We start from the raw sequence: 18,911 nt of genomic DNA on the forward strand, positions 1-18,911 counted from the left end.
CCATTAGCAGCTGAGGAGGAGGAGGAGATCCTCTGGGACAGCTGTTTCCTCCAGAACACATTTTACTCCCTGTAGAACAGTGCTTCTTACTTAAGATAGCCCTAAGCAAACCTGTCTCATTTGTGAGTTTTGAATTCTAAAAGGCTTGCATCCAAATAAGGTGCCACTGTCAGTGAAAAGAATGCACTTCAGGTCTCTTCGTTTTTCACCAGACCCCTTGTTAGCATCATCCCTACAAGAAAATCCATCAAAAGGTCTGTTGCCCTCTTGTGGCTGCAGAGGAATAAATTTATGTGTTGGAAGAAACATCCAGAGGTTTATTCTAAGTGGCTTTGAGAGGGGCTGCAAGTCACAGAAAATGCTTTCTATTCTGCACCTCCATTCTTTCCAGTTTCAGTTTAATTACTGTTGTGTCATACCTCCAATTCCGGACTTTTAAAACTGAGCCAGTAGTTCTTAGCCTGATTTATTTATTTCCTGCTCTCTCAATTTTTCCACCCTCTGTGTTTAGGGACAGTTCATTGAGCTGTGCAAGACAATGTACAACATGTTCAGTGAAGACCCAAACGAACAAGACCTGTACCACGCCACGGCCGCTGTGACCAGCTTGCTTTTGGAGATAGGGGAGGTTGGGAAGCTCTTCAGTGTGCAGCCCACAAAGGAGGCAGAGAGCAGCACTAAAACTATTCAGAGCGAGCTGTTTCAGAAGAAGGAGCACCAGCAGTACCCCCTTGGCCAGCACAAGCAGTTCCAAAGCAGCCTCCTCACCAACGAGGAGGAGGGAATTTGCCCCGACAGCGCCCTGGGCATGCAGATGGAAAACATCAAGCTGGAAGATTCATCTCCCAGGGACAACGGAGCCTGTTCTGCCATGCTCATTTCTGATGATGACACGAAGGATGATAGTTCCATGTCCTCCTACTCAGTGCTCAGTGCAGGTTCACACGAGGAGGAGAAGCTGCACTGTGAGGACATTGGTGAAGACACCGTTTTGGTTCGCAGCAATCACAGCGCTTCTCTCCGGAGGAGCACCAGCATTGACAGGGACTGGGCCATCACCTTTGAACAATTTTTAGCCTCCCTTTTGACTGAGCCAGCACTGGTTAAGTACTTTGACAAGCCTGTGTCCATGATGGCTAGGATTACTAATGCTAAAAATGTAAGGATGATGGGTAAACCAATAACCTCGGCCAGCGACTATGAAATCTCTACTATGTCGGGATGAAGGCAGTCGAGGCTTTTATTATTTTTTTTTATTTATTCTGTATTTATTAGTACCTGGCACAAGCCCTGGTATTTTCAAAATATGACTGTTTTCACTAATGTGAAAATGTTGGGGTGCAAACTTAACTGTCTTGAAGTATAATCACTCTTTCTGTGGGAAATGTTACACAAATGCGAATTTTATTCAAAATACAGGAAAAAAGTAAAAGTTGTCAGTGAAGTGTGTGTATTATTAGCCTTGCTGTCAATATAAATGGTAAAGATTAGTTTTTAATTTCTGTATGTAAACTTCATGCCAATATTTATGTGAATTTTTAAAATAGGCATATAGATTTGATTCTTGGGAAACAAATCAAAAAAATAGGAATTACCAAAAATTTAAAAGGGACACTGTCAATCTGAATAGGACCTCAAGTGAAAATAAGTTCCAGGCAACATCCCTGAAGGATAATTTTTTTTCATATAACTTTTTTTTTTTTTTCTCCAAAGAGGATAATGGATTTTAACCTATGTTTCAATTTTCTTTTTTTTTTTTTAATACATGAAAAACTTCGGTGACACCTGCCTGGCCCCTCACTCCTCTGCTGGAGCTTTACATTCAAATAAAAGGGACAAGTCCATCCCAATCCTAGCTGGAACACCAGGCAAGTGTGGTTAAATGTGATGATTTCTGATCCCACAGAAGGCAGAGCCCAGTTGCCTTTCCCTGGCCTCCAGATGCCCCAAACCCAGCAGAGGCAAAGCCCTATTCCAGCTGTGGCCACCAAGGAATGATCTCCTGTTTGTCCCTGCTTGGAATTTTCCTGGTGTGCTTCAAAAGCAGTGTATGCAGGTCCCAGAACAGATTGGTAGAGCCTCTTTTTAAAAGTTGAAAACTGTTTTTAAAAGTTAAATATATATATATATATATATATATATATACACTTTTAAAGCTGGATATACAGCTTATATATAGCTTAGCTCTTAAAACTAACCTTTACCACCAACCTACTATATCCTTGTTAGATTAAGAAAATAAAAATCTGTATTGCATAAGAGTCTTCATTTACAGCAGTGTAAAGTAGCAGTAATGAAAAAAAAAAGAATCTACAGGATAATGTAACTGAATATGTAAGTCTTACTGAGAACACTGTCACTTTATATAATAATATTCATAGTATCCTGTATCAACTTACTGAATAATATGTTAAAATGAAAACTGGAGCACCTGCACTTTGAATCCTTGCTTCTTTTATACAGGTATTCAGCATTTTTAAAAATTTTGTTAGCTGTTTTTTTAATTCATACTTGCTCAGTTCAGGATTATGCCTACCTGCCTCATCTTTATTTGTTGTTTTGTCAGTATTTTCTGTAGAATATTGTTTGGGTTCTTTTTTTTTTTATACTCTTGTATATTGCATCCATGTAATTTGCAGATTTTTTAGCAGAAGTTATGTTCAATTATTTTGTTTTAAAAGAATGCTTTTAAACTGTCAGATGAAGTGGTTTTTAACCACAAATAGGTAATTGGAACAAATAAAGTACACTCTGCACAGATTTTTACACTATTAAAGTCATGCTAGAGGGAAAAGGAGGTGATTGTATTTTTATTACACAGACAAATGACTTTGGATCTTCAGCACCAGGTTTCAGACCCAAACCATTTGTTGTTTCCATGCCTTTTTTTTTGTTCAGCACTCAATCTCTGTATTTCCATCTGCAGCAAGCAGCCCGTGCAAGCTCCTCTCTCACTCTCCAGTTTCATTAAACAGGTTTCCCTCCTATGCTCACCTTTGGTGACAACAGTTTTTACAACTTTTTAAGCCCCACAGATACTTTATGACCCAGCTGTGCTTTACTCTATCTCTCTAAGCACTCTTTCAAGGCTTTAAATATTAGAGCATTTTTACAGGGTACTGGTAAGCTGAGATGTCAGCCCCAAAACTGGCAGTGACAGAAGCAGCTCTATGAAGTGAACTGTATTTTTGAAATTTACCATCTGTTTGCATGTATATAAAATAATTTTCAAAATACAGCTGGTAATTTCTCAGCACTACTCACATACCCCTTGTCTGAGTGACTTCCCTTTTGTTTTGCTTGCAAGAGAGTTGTCTCCTTCATGGTTTAAGCCATATGAAGACTACATAAAACAGCATGAAAAAGCAATATAGCCTTTCTGCATGTGAGACTATGCAGATTGGTTTGCATCTGTATCAAATAACACAACTCAACTGAAGCTGTAATCACTATTTTCAAGAATATGACTTCATTTGAACCTCAGCTGCCAAGGCCAGAAGAGCACAGTGCTTTAATTGTAATGTCTGGCAGCTGAGTAAGTGGGCACAGAAGTCTTCAGCTGTTAGGGGTAACATCCCTAAGTAACATCCCTGACCTTTTTTAAGTTTGCAGATCCCTAAAATATTTCTCTTTTAAATCTTTGGCACAGTAAAGTGAATTTAAGCCTATCATGAATCTTCCATACACGCCCCAGAGATGGGCAAAAATCATCTCTTTATCCTAAAAGCTTTGCTCCACATCCCACCCCAGTACAAGAGTGGGGTTACAAGGCAGCATGGAAATTTGCTCTTAAAACTCCTGGAACAGTAAGGGGCAACCACAAGTGGTTCTGTTGTGTAACAGGAGCCATTTTACAAGGCAATTTATTTTTGTTTTGCTCTGGTAGCCTTCCTTACCTCCCTAATCATGTCAGTAAAACACCAAAGCCTAACTCAGGTCATCCTTAACAAGGGCTTTGCTATAAATAGCAGCCAGGTGATCTGAATTTTCCCCGATTTTTGGGGGTGGAGCTGCTCACCAGACCCAGTGGCCACCTGGCAGTTGCTTATTTATGGTGCCAAGATCTGCTGTAACTTCTTCTTTAGCAGCTGGAGGGGAGCTGAGAGGAAAGCTGTGGAGGAGTTCAACTGGGCAGCATGCAGTGAGGGGAAACCTTGGAGAAAACGTGAGTGAACATTCCTAAAGTTTTTATCTGTCCATGTTACAGGAATGCTGGGCAAGGGGGTTGGTCTGGCTTTAGAAGTGCTTGTGTATTGTGCTTTGTATGCTTTGAGGTTATGGCTCTTTCAGCTGGGAACTGTGGTTTTGTTAGGGCTGTTAGTCCCAGAGCCAAGGGAGGGGAAAAAAAGATGTTTTTTCTCTTTAGAGCTGAAATTTGTGACTGGACACTGAAATGTGCTGCTTTTCTAGCTTGGGAGGAGCCTGGTGGCAACTGGGTGCTGCTGATGGAGTAGTGGGAGTTTATTTTATAGAGCTTCCTCTATTTAGAAGGGAAAAAAAATGCTGTAAACTTCCTCCACTTTTCTTCCAATCTGTCTTTGAACTTAGATGCTAATAACATATGAAAGTTTGATAGTGCTTCCTCCTTCCATTGTAGCATCTTACAGCTCCTAAGTTTGAGGTGTTGGAGCTGAGGGCTGTGTTTGAACCATGTGAATGTTTGTGTTACTTTAGTTTGATGCAAGCAGGCAGCTCATTATGGGGTGTATTAAACTGACTGAAAATTTGGTATCAAAACCATCATGAAGAGCACCCTGGGGTTCTTGTACAGCTATGCTGGAGCTTCTGCTGTAGTACTCGTGGTATGTCAGGTGTTGTGTCCTAAATTAAGATGGCAGAGGCTGGCATGGCATCTTTTTCGTGGCATGAAAAAGAATAAAGGAGTTGGCCAAGCAGAGAGATGGGGCTTGAGATGGGAAAGCCATGCAGCAGCTGGCTCTGACTCCTCAGCTGGGTGTTCTCTGAGCTTCTGGATCCCTCCTCTCACATGGTCTCAGTTATTTATCTGTATTCCTGCAGCAGCATTTTAAAACTGCTATGATTGAGCCTCTCAGCAGTAGTGTAGAAACCAGCAAGAGACTGCTGGGAATAGTTTGGATTCCATGGGGATACTCAGAGCAACAGCAGGAAGCTGGAGCATGAGGCTGCACCTGTGGCCACACCAGTGTACCCCAGCTAGGGAACACTGCCTGCCCAGTCCCCACCAGTTTGGGTGGTGTGCACATTGATGAGCTTCACTGCTGTTACTCTCCAAGCTTCTGACATCCCTGTGAGTGGTTTAGCAGGAATCTCTCATCTGTTCCCTGTCTTAGTAGGTGATTAATAATGAGGAATGCTGTAGCTAGGAGATGCCTTGTATCAGAAATGAAATGTTAACTGTATGAAAATAATACTTGATGCTGTTGTATACATTTTTGTAATAAAAACAACTAGCCAGCTTAGACTAAAGAAAAAAAGGAGATAACAGTGCAGGAGAGCATAGGGGTTGGTAGGTGAGCTCAGCACGTGGTGCAGTGTGCCCTTGTGTCCTGGCCTTGGGCTTAGCTAAATGAGGTTCCAGGGTCCTCCTTTGGACCCTGACATCAACACCTGGTGCTGTGAGAGCATGAATCTCTTCAGAGAATGCAGCTGCAGGTATCTCTTTAAAACTGGAATAGGTATGTGAGCCAGCTCAGCCTTTATTCCTGCTGTTACTGTGTTCAGTTTAGCTTCATCCACCCAGATGCTCTGCTGCCTACCACTTCAACACCTTGTGCTGCAGCAATATTTCTTTGTATTGCATTTCCTAGGCACAAAGACAAACCCAGTATAAAAACCATAAGGTCCTCTAAACAAGGGGCTAGAGGGAAAAAAAAAAAAAAAAAAAGAAGAAAAAGTGAAGAAAAGGAAGTTAGGATAAAGCTTTTTCTCACATGACAGTACCTGTGCATGAACAGAGAGGATGGCTAAGTGGAAACTGCTACATAACACTCAATCTTGACAGTATTTTGGAATAACTTGTTCTTTATTTGCTACCACTGTAAACATCTCTTTCTATTACACAGACATCACAGTTTACATTATTGCTTTTATGGTGTGGTAAACAGAAATTTCTGTGAGTATGCACCTGTATAAGAACAGTGTGATGAGAAGAAACTGCTCACAAATTGTCTTGGGCTGTTTTTTTCCTCTTCCTTAGAGAAAGGCAATAGAGAGAGATTGGCACAAGAAATATCTGTCCAAAGAGTGAACACCATTGTACTACAGCAACACAAAACAAATATGACAGAAAGAAACAACAGGTTACATCTTCACCACATGTTCACTAGCATTATTTTCAAGAATACTGACAGCTCAACTCCCACCTAACTAAATACAAACTTTTTCATCACCATAATTCTTAAAACAAAGCTAGCCAAAATCTCTTTGTAATATATTTGCTATTTAAACTAGGCTGGAAAAACTGAAATGAACACTCAGAGCATTGTGTGTTTAATTTTTTTTGTTGTTGTTGTTGTTGTTGTGTTTGTTTTGTTTCTCACAGAGTGAAAATCCAAAACTATTTATCTGAGGTGCTTGTTCCCTTTTCCTGTTGTCCTTTAGGACAAAATGCCCAATTCCTTACCCTGCTCTATCAGATGACAGAAGCACAGCCACTTAAAAACATTCTCACTTTCTTTCTTCCCAAGTAGCACTGTCTTCAAATTGCTTTCCAGTTGAGTCAGTTACTTAGGAAGCAATGTGTTTACTGATTGAGTGACTAGATTTTACTTTTCTTTATGTCAGTCTTTCCTTATCTTCAGATTAATTTGTCCAGGAGGGGCACAATGTTTCAAGAATACACTAAACAACAGAAGTGGAGGTAGTTGGTTGAACAGTTGCTACAGGAACAACAACAAATTTAGAGAACCACCTTGTTGTCTGCAGTATATTTTTTTGCTGGAATTACTATTGCATATAAGCTTTCACACAGTGAATATTCTGAAGAGGCAGCAAGTTAGAAAATTATTGGTGCTTGCAAATTCTAATAAGATAATATGTATTTTAGAACATGACAGTTAATAAATAATGAGAATTTACCAAGGTTGTAAGACTCTTAGATTAAACCATGTACAACAAATTCTGACAATAAACAAATTGATTATATCAACTTGCAGAAAAGTGGCTGCCTTAATTTTGAATCTTCCTTAATCTTACAGTTATCACCATACAACAGAGATAGTATAAAGTACTGCTGAGTACTAAAACACTGTTTTTCCTTTCCCTAAGCACAGTTTTACCTTTTTCCATATATTTTCTAGCTACCACCATAATACAATTAGCCTACCACTGCTGCAAAATGGACACACTAACCTACATATAGTCAGTGACTCCTAGATGGAAGGATTGGGCTACTTAATAGTACAAACTTACACACAATTTCTAACTGGAAAGGTGTAGTGGAGCCTAACATAGACATTGAACTTAATTACTACATGCAAATTAATGTTTCCCCATATATCTTACTCATCTGATGATGGTTGGGTTTACTTTTTTTTTTTTTTAAACAAGCTTATGAAGATGCACCTCACCAATGGGGTCAATGTATATTCTGCACTAAAATGTTTTAGGTGCATGAAAGCAAATCTGAAATTTGATGGCTGGGCTTTAAAAGTCTCAGCACTCTGTGAGTCTCCTGGTGAATAAGGTGCTGAGTGAAAGTTTCAAGGAAACTGGAAAGAGCAGGCTGTAGATTATTTTTGCTAAACATATTGGGGTCACTGAATTTCAAGAAATGAGTCTCATGTTGCTCGCATGAGATCTCCAAGCAATAGCAACAATTATTAATGAAGACAAATATGATGAAAGCTGGAATGAGAAAGTAGCAGACAACTAACATTTCAGCCACTGGGAAAGAGCCCACTTTTCACTTCCTTCCTCAGACTTTAGGAATGTCTAGAAGAGTATCTACAAGAATATGAGAAACAGAGCTCCACCACAGGACCTGTATCCCAGAACACTCTCCACGGGATCTTGGCTTTTTCAGTGGTGAGAATTACAGGACCCCTGTGCCTGGGAGTAGCAGGCACTAAGCCTTCTGTGTCAGTTTTGTATCTAATCCAGTCAGTTTAGCTGCTAAGTTTTAAAAAAAGCCATGGCATAACCATAAATACTCTCCCTAAGTGCTGCTTCTCCTTACAAGCACCTTCACACTAATTTTTTTTTCAGTAGAATAGCATCAACCCAACACAGATGAGATGAACCCTTCTCCACCCTGCACATGTTAAACTTTCAAGTAGCTTAACTCTCACCTATAACTAAGGTATCATAAATATAAAAAGGAACTGCATTACCTCCTGCCTGCCCTGATCAGGAGCTTCCCCACAAATCAGAGATCAGCAGCATCAAGAGTGATTGGGTGGATGCAGTGCAAGAAGTCACAAGTTACACAATACAGACTCACAGAATTACTGAGGTGGTAAGGCACCTCTGGAGATAACCCAGCCCAACCTCCTGCCTAAAGCAGGCTCCTTAGGACCAGGTCCAGCTGGGTATTGCTCATCTCCAAGAAGATTTAGTGTTATATGTTATAAGAATAGATTTAATACTGATGTAGTGTAGCCACTTATTACAAACCAAGGTTTTTCTTTTTTTTCTTCTGCTGTTCAAAAGTTGCATTCTTCAGGAATCAGTCATTGACTAAAGGTTAACTAAGTCACCTGAGATGATTTAAAGAAAAATAAAAAAGAGGCTTGAAAGCTTCTATTAGCATACAAATTCTGTGCTACTGTGTGCTGTTTAGGTATATACTGAAAGAGTCTTTCCCAAAGAACTCAAAAGCTTCTAAGGCTATGATCTGTTACAGAATCAAAATAAAACAGTGATTGAATAAAGCAGAAGGCACTTATTTAATAGTAGGTTTTAGAAAATTAAGTGGTGGTCATACCAAATCTGTTGTAAGTTGCTTTATAAGCAATAATTAGTCACTATAGATATGAAGTCCTATTGACTAGATTGTCTGAGGATGCAAAGATTAAGGACCATGTTGCAGCTGCATCCCTTCTGTGGAAAATGTGTCTGTTAGAGAGTCAAACTCCAGTGTGAATTTATTTTCACAAGTAAGGGACTGCAGGTGCAACAAAGGTTTTTAATGAGTGGACTTCACAAAAGGGCTAAACTAAATCTCTTTTACTTCCCACTGAGAATACCCTATTAGCTGCCAAAAGGGCTGACAACAAGTATGAAGTCAGATTAGGAAGAAATGCATTTTTTTACAGTAGAAATATTTTTAGGAGGAGTATCTTTAGTCTGAGGATCTGATCCTCACACTGATAATTTGTGGTTCTTTTTCTTAGTTTGAAAATTAAGCTTTTTTCCTAAGCACAGGAATTTGCCAGTACAAATTCACAGACAAAAACACTTCCCTAGCCAGGATTAATTTCTAGTAAGTAACATCAGTAACACTGGATGATTAAGCCTCTTCTCCAAAATCAAAAGTGACTGATAAATCCTTTTACTGGAACTCTTCACTACAGAGAAATTTAACATTGAGTGACCAACTAGATGTTCAGAACAAGAATGCAAAAAGCCTCAAATCAAGCTGCAACTAAAATATTTTTTAGAACCATTAACAGTCAGACCTATTAAAGGAAAACACAATGCAGCACAAATACCTGCTTAATGTTCCTGCACCAAGAAGCACAAAAGAAATTATGAAAGCAAATGATCCAGAGGCTCTTGAGAGTTTTGGGTTTTGTTGGCTTTCATGTTGTTTTTTTTTAAAAAAGCTGTCCTTTGGAGAATAGCATATAAAGACCTGTAAACAGAGGTTGATTGTCCAAGCTTTCGTAACTGAATTTTGATTATTTCTTTTTTAATTAGAAAAAAACCAAAAAGTTCTATTGTTAAACAGTTTCTGGTGAAGCATTAGAACTCCCATCTAAGTGCAGAATTGCAGAATCTCATGGACTGCAGAGGAGTTAAGGTTTCTTTGTATTTTGTAAGGTTAGTACCACATCATGATCCAGTAGGAGTCCCTTAATTTTTTCATGGAATTTCTCTCTGTAATGGTTGAAGTGCATAATGCTTTCTGGTTCTTCTTCAAACCAGAACTTGTCAAACTCATAAACCAGATAACCTGTGAATAAAATAAAATATAGATTTGCAAAAATTACCCCCACAATTTTTTGCCTTGTGACTGGAATGATCCCTTAGACTTTATGCAGTCTCATAAAACAGGGAGCATCCATCCTGGTCAACATTAAGCTTTTGGACAAAAATTTACTGCTTAAATGAAAATGCACCTAATACTTAAATATTTTGCTACAGAAATGTACAATACCTACTCCAGAAGATAAAACAGCTTGTTCTGGCTAATGAGGGAAGAGTGGAAACAGTTCAAAAACCCTGAATTCTGCTTTGTTGGCCTCCCCTAGGTTGTCTGTAGTGAAGAAGCTACAAATACTCACAGTAAAACTGATGGAAGTGCTCCATCTGTGGCAATCCAGAGACCATGTTGTACAGATGAGGCTTTAAAGCACCATTCTTGAGTAAGCTGTAGGCCATTTCTGTCAGGTTGATTCCAACTATTGCATAAGAATACCTGCAACACCAGTCATAGGTCATGTTTTGCCTTATGAATCAAAGAACTCCAAAGCTTCCCTGAAACCTTCTGCATTAGGGTAGCTGGGGGAGTCATTTTTTGCCTCTGATACTCGATGAGCAGACTCCAGGCTACAGCTCACTCTTCCCATTCTCTGGTGCGTGTTAAAATTATTAAAAAAGTATTTTTAAAAGTATTAAAAATTAAAAATTTATTGTAAAATTATTTTAAATTATTTAAAAATTACTTTAAAAATATTTAAAATTATTTTAAAATATTAAAAAATATTTAATTTTTTTTTAAATATTGAAAAACATTTAAAAGTATTAAAAGTATTAAAAGTATTAAAAGTATTAAAAGTATTAAAAGTATTAAAAGTATTAAAAGTATTAAAAGTATTAAAAGTATTAAAAACTAAAAATTAAGCATTATTAAGCATTATTAAGCATTATTAAGCATTATTAAGCATTATTAAGCATTATTAAGCATTATTAAGCATTATTAAGCATTATTAAGCATTATTAAGCATTATTAAGCATTATTTAAAAAACTTTAAAAACTTTAAAAACTTTAAAAACTTTAAAAACTTTAAAAACTTTAAAAACTTTAAAAACTTTAAAAACTTTAAAAACTTTAAAAACTTTAAAAACTTTAAAAACTTTAAAAACTTTAAAAACTTTAAAAACTTATTTAAAAAAATTAAAAAACTAAAACTTATTTAAAAAAATTAAAAAACTAACTTATTTAAAAAAATTAAAAAACTAAAACTTATTTAAAAAAATTAAAAAACTAAAACTTATTTAAAAAAATTAAAAAACTAAAACTTATTTAAAAAAATTAAAAAATTAAAACTTATTTAAAAAAATTAAAAAATTAAAACTTATTTAAAAAAATTAAAAAATTAAAACTTATTAAAAATGTTTAAAATATTAAAAAATATTAAAAATTATTAAAAATATTTTTTAATTATTAAAAAAATATTTTAAAAATCTTGCTTCTTATACAATAGCATGGCAAATGCCTCCATTAGGCTGTATTGAGATGGGACATTTTTGTCCAAAGTCTATTCTGGAGCCAAAAAAACCAAAACCAAAAAACCAAACCAAAACACCACCAAAGCAAACCCTGCACGTAGTTCCCAGCCTGGAACTGATTTCTGTGTTTGGTTTCTCCCGCCTTCCACCTTTGGCCATTCTTTCCTCCTTTAATGGGAAAAAAGCCAAGTATTTGCCTCTTTATTTTCAGGACACACACTGGGCAGTCTTCTCATGAGCTCTCACACAGAACATTCCAGAAAAAGTCATCTAGTGACTTACCCCAGCTTTGGGTGATTGGAACGAGAGAGGATCTGTCGAGCTTCATGGGTGTAGTGCTTGCTGAAATACCTGCCAGTGTAAAACAGGATCTTCAATTAGTTTTTGGAATGCATCTAAAAATATATTAATGTGCTCAACATCAAATCATTCAGCTTTAAACTAAAGCTGAACACTACTCTGGACTGAAAAACACCACAAAATGCAAACTAAGGAAAAGGTGGCAAATTAAACTCTGTTTAGCATGAACTAATGCAGAAAGAAAAAACCAAACCACATTGTCATAATTACATAAAATTCACCCAAGTCCACAAAATTAGCTTGGCAAAGTTAGCAAGCTTGTTTATTTTTCATCACAGTAGCTAATTCAGAAATTTTAAAAGCTTTGGATGAATTACTTTATAAGTTATAACCCATCACATCTATCTTTTTCATCACCATAATTCTTAAAACAAAGCTAGCCAAAATCTCTTTGTAATATATTTGCTATTTAAACTAGGCTGGAAAAACTGAAATGAACACTCAGAGCATTGTGTGTTTAATTTTTTTTGTTGTTGTTGTGTTTGTTTTGTTTCTCACAGAGTGAAAATCCAAAACTATTTATCTGAGGTGCTTGTTCCCTTTTCCTGTTGTCCTTTAGGACAAAATGCCCAATTCCTTACCGTGCTCTATCAGATGACAGAAGCACAGCCTCTTAAAGAGATTCTCACTTTTTTCCTTCCCAAGTAGCACTGTCTTCAATAAGGTGTCTTGGACAACTTTCTCTTCCTCCTCTTTCTTGTTAGCCTCTACCCAATCACACATTTATGGATGTGCAGCCACTAGAAATGCTGACTTAAGCAGAAAATCCTGGTTTTCACTGTGCAGAAGCCACCATTTCTATTTGCTTCTATTCTGTCTTTATTAGAAATAGCACCAACTGGAGAACACAAATATAAAAAAAGAGTTGCAAGGGAAATTAAATATTTATTTTCACTTACACCAGGTTGACTAAGCCCAGCAGGCCCATTCCTCTGAAGTCTGTTTTGGGATCATCACCTTGGAAGCCAATGTCACACCACTGCTTTGTGATTCTGGCCCTCAGATTCTCATGAGGCATCAGCAAATTCCAGAGCTGCACAAACACGAGTCCACGTTACACACAGGTGCTGAAGTATTCCAAGCCCCATAATTCAGAACACTCACTCCTGCACATTAGAAACCTTCCACCAAGGAGCAGGATACAATCTGCATGCTGTTCTTTTCTGCTAGTGGCAATTTGGTGTTGTACTACAATGGTTTCTTTCAGCAATTATGAAAATTATTGCATTTAATAAATGTAACCATTGCCCTTCAGAGCCACAGCCACTGTATAAATACCAAAGAAACAAACACTTGTTTCACTTCAGAAATTAATTTGTATCATTTTCTCATAGGAAGGCTATAAACCAAAACACAAATTCCCAGTGAATGTTTACTTAACACCTCAATGTCAGGACACAGGCAGAGGGTTGAAATAGTTATGAAAAGCTACAAAAATTACATGCTAATATATTTGCACAGTTGGAGCTATACAAGAAAAGCCTCAAGCATTATTATATTATTTGCTTGCTATTATTTATTGTTGTTTAAAATATATTACCAATAGTTTTTATCTTCCAGCACTATCATTCCAGGATAGATCCCCTGACACTGACTGGGATGCAGTAGTAATTTTGTCTATTTTATGTAGTAATTATTGGTTTACAAAGCTAGGCACGTGCATAAGGTTAAGTATCATTTTTAATGTGTCACTTCTATAAAGGCTTAGCAGCTAGGAAGTAGGAAAGAGCTTTAAATAGGCCAGCTGGTAGGAATACTACCAATAAACTGGTTCAAGCTGTTGGACTTGGAGAGGAAAAAACTCAAACTGCTTTTGTATTTAAAAGATTAATTTCACCTCAATTAACTGTTCCTCATGTTCTTCGTTCTCCGAATCATATGGGACCTTCCTCAGGTTTTCCACATTCAAGTAAAGTCTTTTATAACCTGATATCTGCAGTAAGGATATATGCAGGTCTATCTTAAACCTGAAATAATAACAGAACACCAGATAGAAGCTATTAAGAGGCATATTGAGCCATAAATTCTTGCTTCAACTACCAGATAAGATCTTTCCTACATTAACACAACATCAACACTAGAATTAGGAAGTGCTTTATGTTCATCTTTCAAACTGGAGCATATTGATTAATTATACTGTTACATGGCTGTTGATTCTACTTGAAGCAAAAACTCCAGCCAATTTCTGTGCAATTGCTGCACAGTCAGGCCCTATTCATTTACATCATGGAATTAAATCACTAAAATCTGTGATGACACAGGAGCACTCCATGCACCATCCTGACCCATACCTTCACCTACCCCTGAACATTTTTTAAATTGAAACAATACACAAAATACTTAAAGGTTCAACCTCTAAATACTTAAAGGTTCACAAATACTTAAAGGTTCAAAGCAGTCTTTCATTGAGGTTTAAAATTTTGACTATTCAGCTTTTTATATCAATCCCTCAGAATTACTTCTGCCTCTTTAATGTTTGCATTCATCTGCATCACTATACTCTTGTAAATTTACCTAAGCAATTATATAGCTTCTGTGATCAATCTATGTGACAATCACACTACTTAGAAATAGGAAGTAAAAGGGACCTGCAAGCTAGAAATGCAGTTATCCCAAATTCATGCCAATTAAAACTGCAAATTATTTTCTAGAATTGAAGAAGACATAACCATACCTTACATTCTAATTTCCATTTAAAGATTAGTGCTGAATGGCCTATATATTGTATCAGACTAAGTTACTGCAAGAAAGTGCCAAAAAGTCAGAATTACCTGCTATGAAGAACTTATGTTCAGGTTCCAAACATACCTTGTATCCTTCTGTTCAATTTTCTTTTCTTGCATTATATCTCTGACACACTTCTCCACTTCAGCTTCCTCAGCTTGTACAGCATTTCTTAAAACCTAGGAAGTTAACACAGAAGAAGATGTTATGAGAAATGTAGAAATATTTCCTCTATTCCTCTTTCTCAGCCTTTTTATACCTGCCACACATGTATTCTTTTCTATAAAAGAACTGTCAATTTATTGTAAATGTTTACAATATGTGGGCTAAAATTACAAGTAAAAGATCTGAAATAATTACATAAAAGCATACTTTGTAACTTTTTCAGACTGCAGTGTTTACAGAGGAGTTGCTTTATCTAGGTTCCCCTTTGCTTTAAAACACTAGATTGAAACATGTTCTTCCTGATCCAGTAGAAACAAACACAGCTATCCAGGAGCAAAAGTGAGGAAATAATCCTCGAGAATCAAGAGAGAGTGAACTAATTATGTTAAGGTTTCAATGCTGGGCTGAAATGAACACAAAGCAAACCCCACTATCTGAAGAAGAAAAGTTTTGTTCAAAATAGATAAATGTGAAGGTTTAAAGAGTTAATTTATGTCTAGCTGCTACAGAACACTTGGAATGAGCTTTTCAGTTAAATGTCCACCTGCAAACTCAAATTACTTTTTTTTTTCAACAACTGAAGACACATATACATGGCATTGAATTGTTTTATCAGCATCATTAATCACTGCTTGTTTCTAAAAAAACCTGATAGTTGTGACAGGTTGAAGTGACCCTCTCCAAGAACAGAACCTCTGTGTAATGGCTCAGCTGACTTGCTGCTGAAGAGCAGGTAATCTTTCAGAGATTTGAAGAACACAGGGTTATTTTTTAGAAATCTTCACTAAACCTACTGTACAGAACCCACAATGCTGTCTCTCCCACAGTGTCTCCTCTCTGCCATTGATTCCTCTACTTTCTTCCTCTCTCAAAATAAATCCACAAGTTCTTTTCTGAGATCGGGCTCTGAAAGGAGGTTTTATAACAGTTTGGTGTCTTGTGTCTTTTACCTTATTCTTTGATGATTCCAGTGAATATTCTGCAATATAAAAACAGTAAATGTCACAGTCCAATTTAGCTGAATTGTTTCAAATAACTGACAACAGGTGTTCTTGTGGCATGTATTATAAAATTTTGCATCCCTTTTATACATGTGATTCATCAAAAATTACTCTATCTTAAAATTACCAGTTATCAGGTAACCGAAGGTTTTCATTTAGATAATACTTGAATACAATGCTGAAAATACTTTTTAAACATCAATTACATGTACAAAGACAAATTTGAAAAGGTGCAGAGACAAAAACTGCTCTTGATATTTTTCAGTTCTAACAATGTGTTACCCAAATATAGGGAAGTCAGTTCTTTGAGCTATTGTTAAAATGGGAAAAACTGAAGTAGCCTAAGTCAGTATTTTAGACCAAAATTCTGCATAAAGCAGAACTGTGCATTTAATCACCTTACCTCCTTCCCTAAAGAAAATGCATTTATATTTGTTCTGTGTGGTGTTGGGGTTTTTTTTAGTAACAGGTAAAAATATACACAAAGTGATGGGAAGGCTGTGGGGCCAAATTTAAGATTGATTTTTGAAGCTAACTATAGCGACCTCCTTCACAGTCTTAAAATCAGCCAGGTTGGAAAAGACCTCTGGGAGCATCCAGTCCAACCCTTGATCCACTCCCCCCGTGTTCCCAAACCGTGGCACAGGCAGGCACGGCAAGGAATCTGGGATTCTGACAGCACACCCCAGGAAGCAGAGAACAGGGAAACCACGTAGTCTGCACTGGTGCCAGGGACCGTTTCCCAGGGGTTGGTTTTCCCCACGCTTTCTCCAGACCTCGGCCACCCCTGGCTTTCACCTCCTCCACAATTACCGATGCTGAGGGTCCGCTGTGCCCCCGCCTTCGAGCCATCGATGAGACGCTGCAACTCGCATTTCCGAGTCAGCAGCCTCACGATCCACTTCAGCCAAAACCGCAGGTAGTTCCTGTAGAGGAACCCCCAGAAGTAAACCAACATCTTCTGCTTCAGGAAACAAACAAAAAAAACACCCGCGTTAGCAGGAGGGCCACGGCGGCACCCTCCCTACCCAGCCTCACCGCCTCGGTACCGCCACCTCCCTTCTCTGGGTGTGAGGGATAAGGCAGATCCACCCCTTCCCCCGCCTCAGCGCCATCCCCACCCGCCCCCACACAACCCGGATCCCCTCAGGAGCCGGTACCCGTCAGCGGGCGAGGGTGGAGGGCAGCCCCGGGACGGCCCCGCGGTGAGGGCGGAGGGCACCCCCGGCAGCCCCGGGACAGCCCCGCGTTGAGGGGCGGAGGGCACCCCCGGCACCCCGAGCGCGGTCTTCCCGCTCCCACCGTGGCGGCGACCTAGAGGCGCCTCGCTACCCCCCGCATCTTCCCGCCGGAAGCCTCTTCCCGCCTTCCCCCCGACCTGGAAGTGATCGAGGAACGGGACGGAAGGGCAGGTTAGGAGGAAGGTGCCTCTTCCTTCTTCCCGGTGGCTGCAGGCGGTAGCGTGGCATGAAGGGGAGTGCTGTGCTCCCTCCTTGGAGCGCTGCCATGGGCTCCGCTCCCTCACCCTGCTGCGGTCTCCTCTTGCCCGCTGCCTCCTCCCCGGGGCTGAGGAGCACTCCGGCTCCTGAGGCTGTCAGGGTGTTGCCGGCTGTCCCGGAGGGAATCCCGGGAGGGAGACTGATGGCGGGTGTAGCCGCTTGGCTGTGGTTTAAAGGTGATGGGAGAGCAGGGAGCCCCGGGCTGGCTTGTGCCCTGTGGGAGCCGGCAGCCTGGCTGGGGGGAAGCACCGGGAGCCCGGAGGTTTGGCTACCAGCCCGGTGGCAGATTCCTTAAATCTGCCCACAGGCACAGATTCCTTAAATTACACCCTGCAGCCCATTGTACCCTCATTTCAGGGCTGACCCAGGGAACAGGCGGCAGCAGCCTAGCTCGTACTTCGGCCCAAAATAAGTGTACGGCCTCGCTGGTTAATGCCATCAACTAATTTGTGTTGCCTTAAAAAGTATCGTTTAGGATCCCATGTTCTTTTTTGAGTGTTTACAAAGCTGTGCTTGAAGATTTGCACCTTGCCTCCACTGTAGAAGGCAGTGTTTGTCAGCAAGATGTTATAATTTTTGCTGAATTAGTGATGCTTCTAAGTGGGAGTGCTTTGCCCTGGATCCTTTGCCATTGTTGAACCGAGGTTCAGCCTAAGTGTTTAATTTAGTTCTGGTCAATCTTCCATTGTGTTATAATTAGTAATTATTTCAGTAAATATGGGTTGGTAATCAGATGTAATTCCTGTTCCTCTAAATTGTATGCAAAATTTGGAGGGTTGGAAGGGAGCTGACAGACTTGGCTGGCCACATGCTGATATGGGTTTTTTTTTAAATGCAGGGAAATTGTAGGACCTTTTATGCAGAATCAAAAGCCACGCAGCAGGTCTGGTGTCCTGCATCTCGGGTTTCACAGGATACACTGACACATTTGACATCCTTCCTTTGGATTTTTACACTTGTGAGGGTGGGAAACATTAATATTGTTTGCAGGTCTGATTCCTACTCTTAAAATTATGAGGAGTGATGGTGAACGTTAAGAGACAGCATGTTAAGGTCATTTTTTTTAACTTAAGTGAGTGATCTGGCTTTTAAATCATTGCAGTGCTGTTAGATGACAATAAATTTTAAAATAGTTTTCTCTATTGAAAATTATTCCTAATGGGTGGCAGGATGGCTTGATGGTTCTATCACATTACCTATATATAAGTTGGTCCAAGATACCCAAAACCCAGAGCAAGAAAAAGAAATGAAGCAGTACTTTGAGTAAAAAAGTTCTCTCTTCCTCCTTGTGTTCAATAGTTGCTTTCCAGCATTACCTTCCCAGAGGCTTTGGTTGAAGGAAGGATAATGATCTGTTGTTTACCTTCTAAAATCTCATTTCTTGAGAGCAAGGCAAATAAAAGGGAACTTTAACCAGAAATATCAGCTGGATCTCTACACAGTGAGAAAATTTTCCATGGCACCAGCTGTTACCTATTAGTACTTGGAGTAATTCTTTGTTCATGTACCCTTGTAGATGAAAGACAGCTCCAACTCACATGCAAAATAATATGTCACTGGTTTCACC

At 38.9% G+C, this 18,911-nt stretch overlaps 2 protein-coding genes across 5 annotated transcripts in view; one reads left to right on the forward strand and one right to left on the reverse strand.

Moving 5' to 3' along the window:
• The window catches only part of TBC1D9 (TBC1 domain family member 9), a 46,997-nt gene extending 44,203 nt beyond the window's left edge, over positions 1-2,794 (forward strand). For 2 of the 3 annotated variants that reach the window (XM_071753768.1, XM_071753767.1), the window contains one exon: positions 512-2,794. In XM_071753768.1, coding sequence (XP_071609869.1) covers positions 512-1,225 — 714 coding nt within the window. In that variant the 3' untranslated portion in view covers positions 1,226-2,794. The remainder of the gene's footprint in view (positions 1-511) is intronic. The other variant, XM_071753769.1, reaches the window with a different exon arrangement.
• Positions 2,795-6,499: 3,705 nt separating this feature from the next.
• On the reverse strand, positions 6,500-17,234 carry ELMOD2 (ELMO domain containing 2). 2 transcript variants are annotated; one of them, XM_071753775.1, is made up of 10 exons: positions 17,100-17,191; positions 17,006-17,054; positions 16,659-16,806; positions 15,795-15,823; positions 14,764-14,858; positions 13,793-13,922; positions 12,855-12,988; positions 11,878-11,946; positions 10,428-10,561; positions 6,500-10,096 (listed from the first exon to the last, which is right to left on the reverse strand). In XM_071753775.1, the coding sequence occupies exons 3-10, from the start codon at positions 16,801-16,803 to the stop codon at positions 9,939-9,941; spliced, it is 894 nt and encodes a 297-aa protein (XP_071609876.1). In that variant the 5' UTR covers positions 16,804-16,806; positions 17,006-17,054; positions 17,100-17,191; the 3' UTR covers positions 6,500-9,938. The 2 variants fall into 2 exon arrangements, with proteins under 2 accessions (XP_071609876.1, XP_071609875.1); XM_071753774.1 differs by having other exon boundaries at positions 17,006-17,234.
• Positions 17,235-18,911: the final 1,677 nt, after the last annotated feature.

This window comes from Heliangelus exortis, chromosome 10 (genome assembly GCF_036169615.1).
Source record: "Heliangelus exortis chromosome 10, bHelExo1.hap1, whole genome shotgun sequence".
NCBI classification, from domain to species: domain Eukaryota; kingdom Metazoa; phylum Chordata; class Aves; order Apodiformes; family Trochilidae; genus Heliangelus; species Heliangelus exortis.

What these genes read in the sequence shown, in the direction of transcription:
- ELMOD2 (XM_071753774.1), bottom strand. Translation starts at nt 16,803, where the DNA reads ATGTTGGTTTACTTCTGGGGGTTCCTCTACAGGAACTACCTGCGGTTT. An exon ending in TGGAATCATCAAAGAATAAG is followed by an intron (nt 14,859 to 15,794) that starts GTAAAAGACACA and finishes TTAACTTCCTAG; the next exon opens with GTTTTAAGAAATGCTGTACA. An exon ending in GCACTTCCATCAGTTTTACT is followed by an intron (nt 10,097 to 10,427) that starts GTGAGTATTTGT and finishes TTTTATTCACAG; the next exon opens with GTTATCTGGTTTATGAGTTT.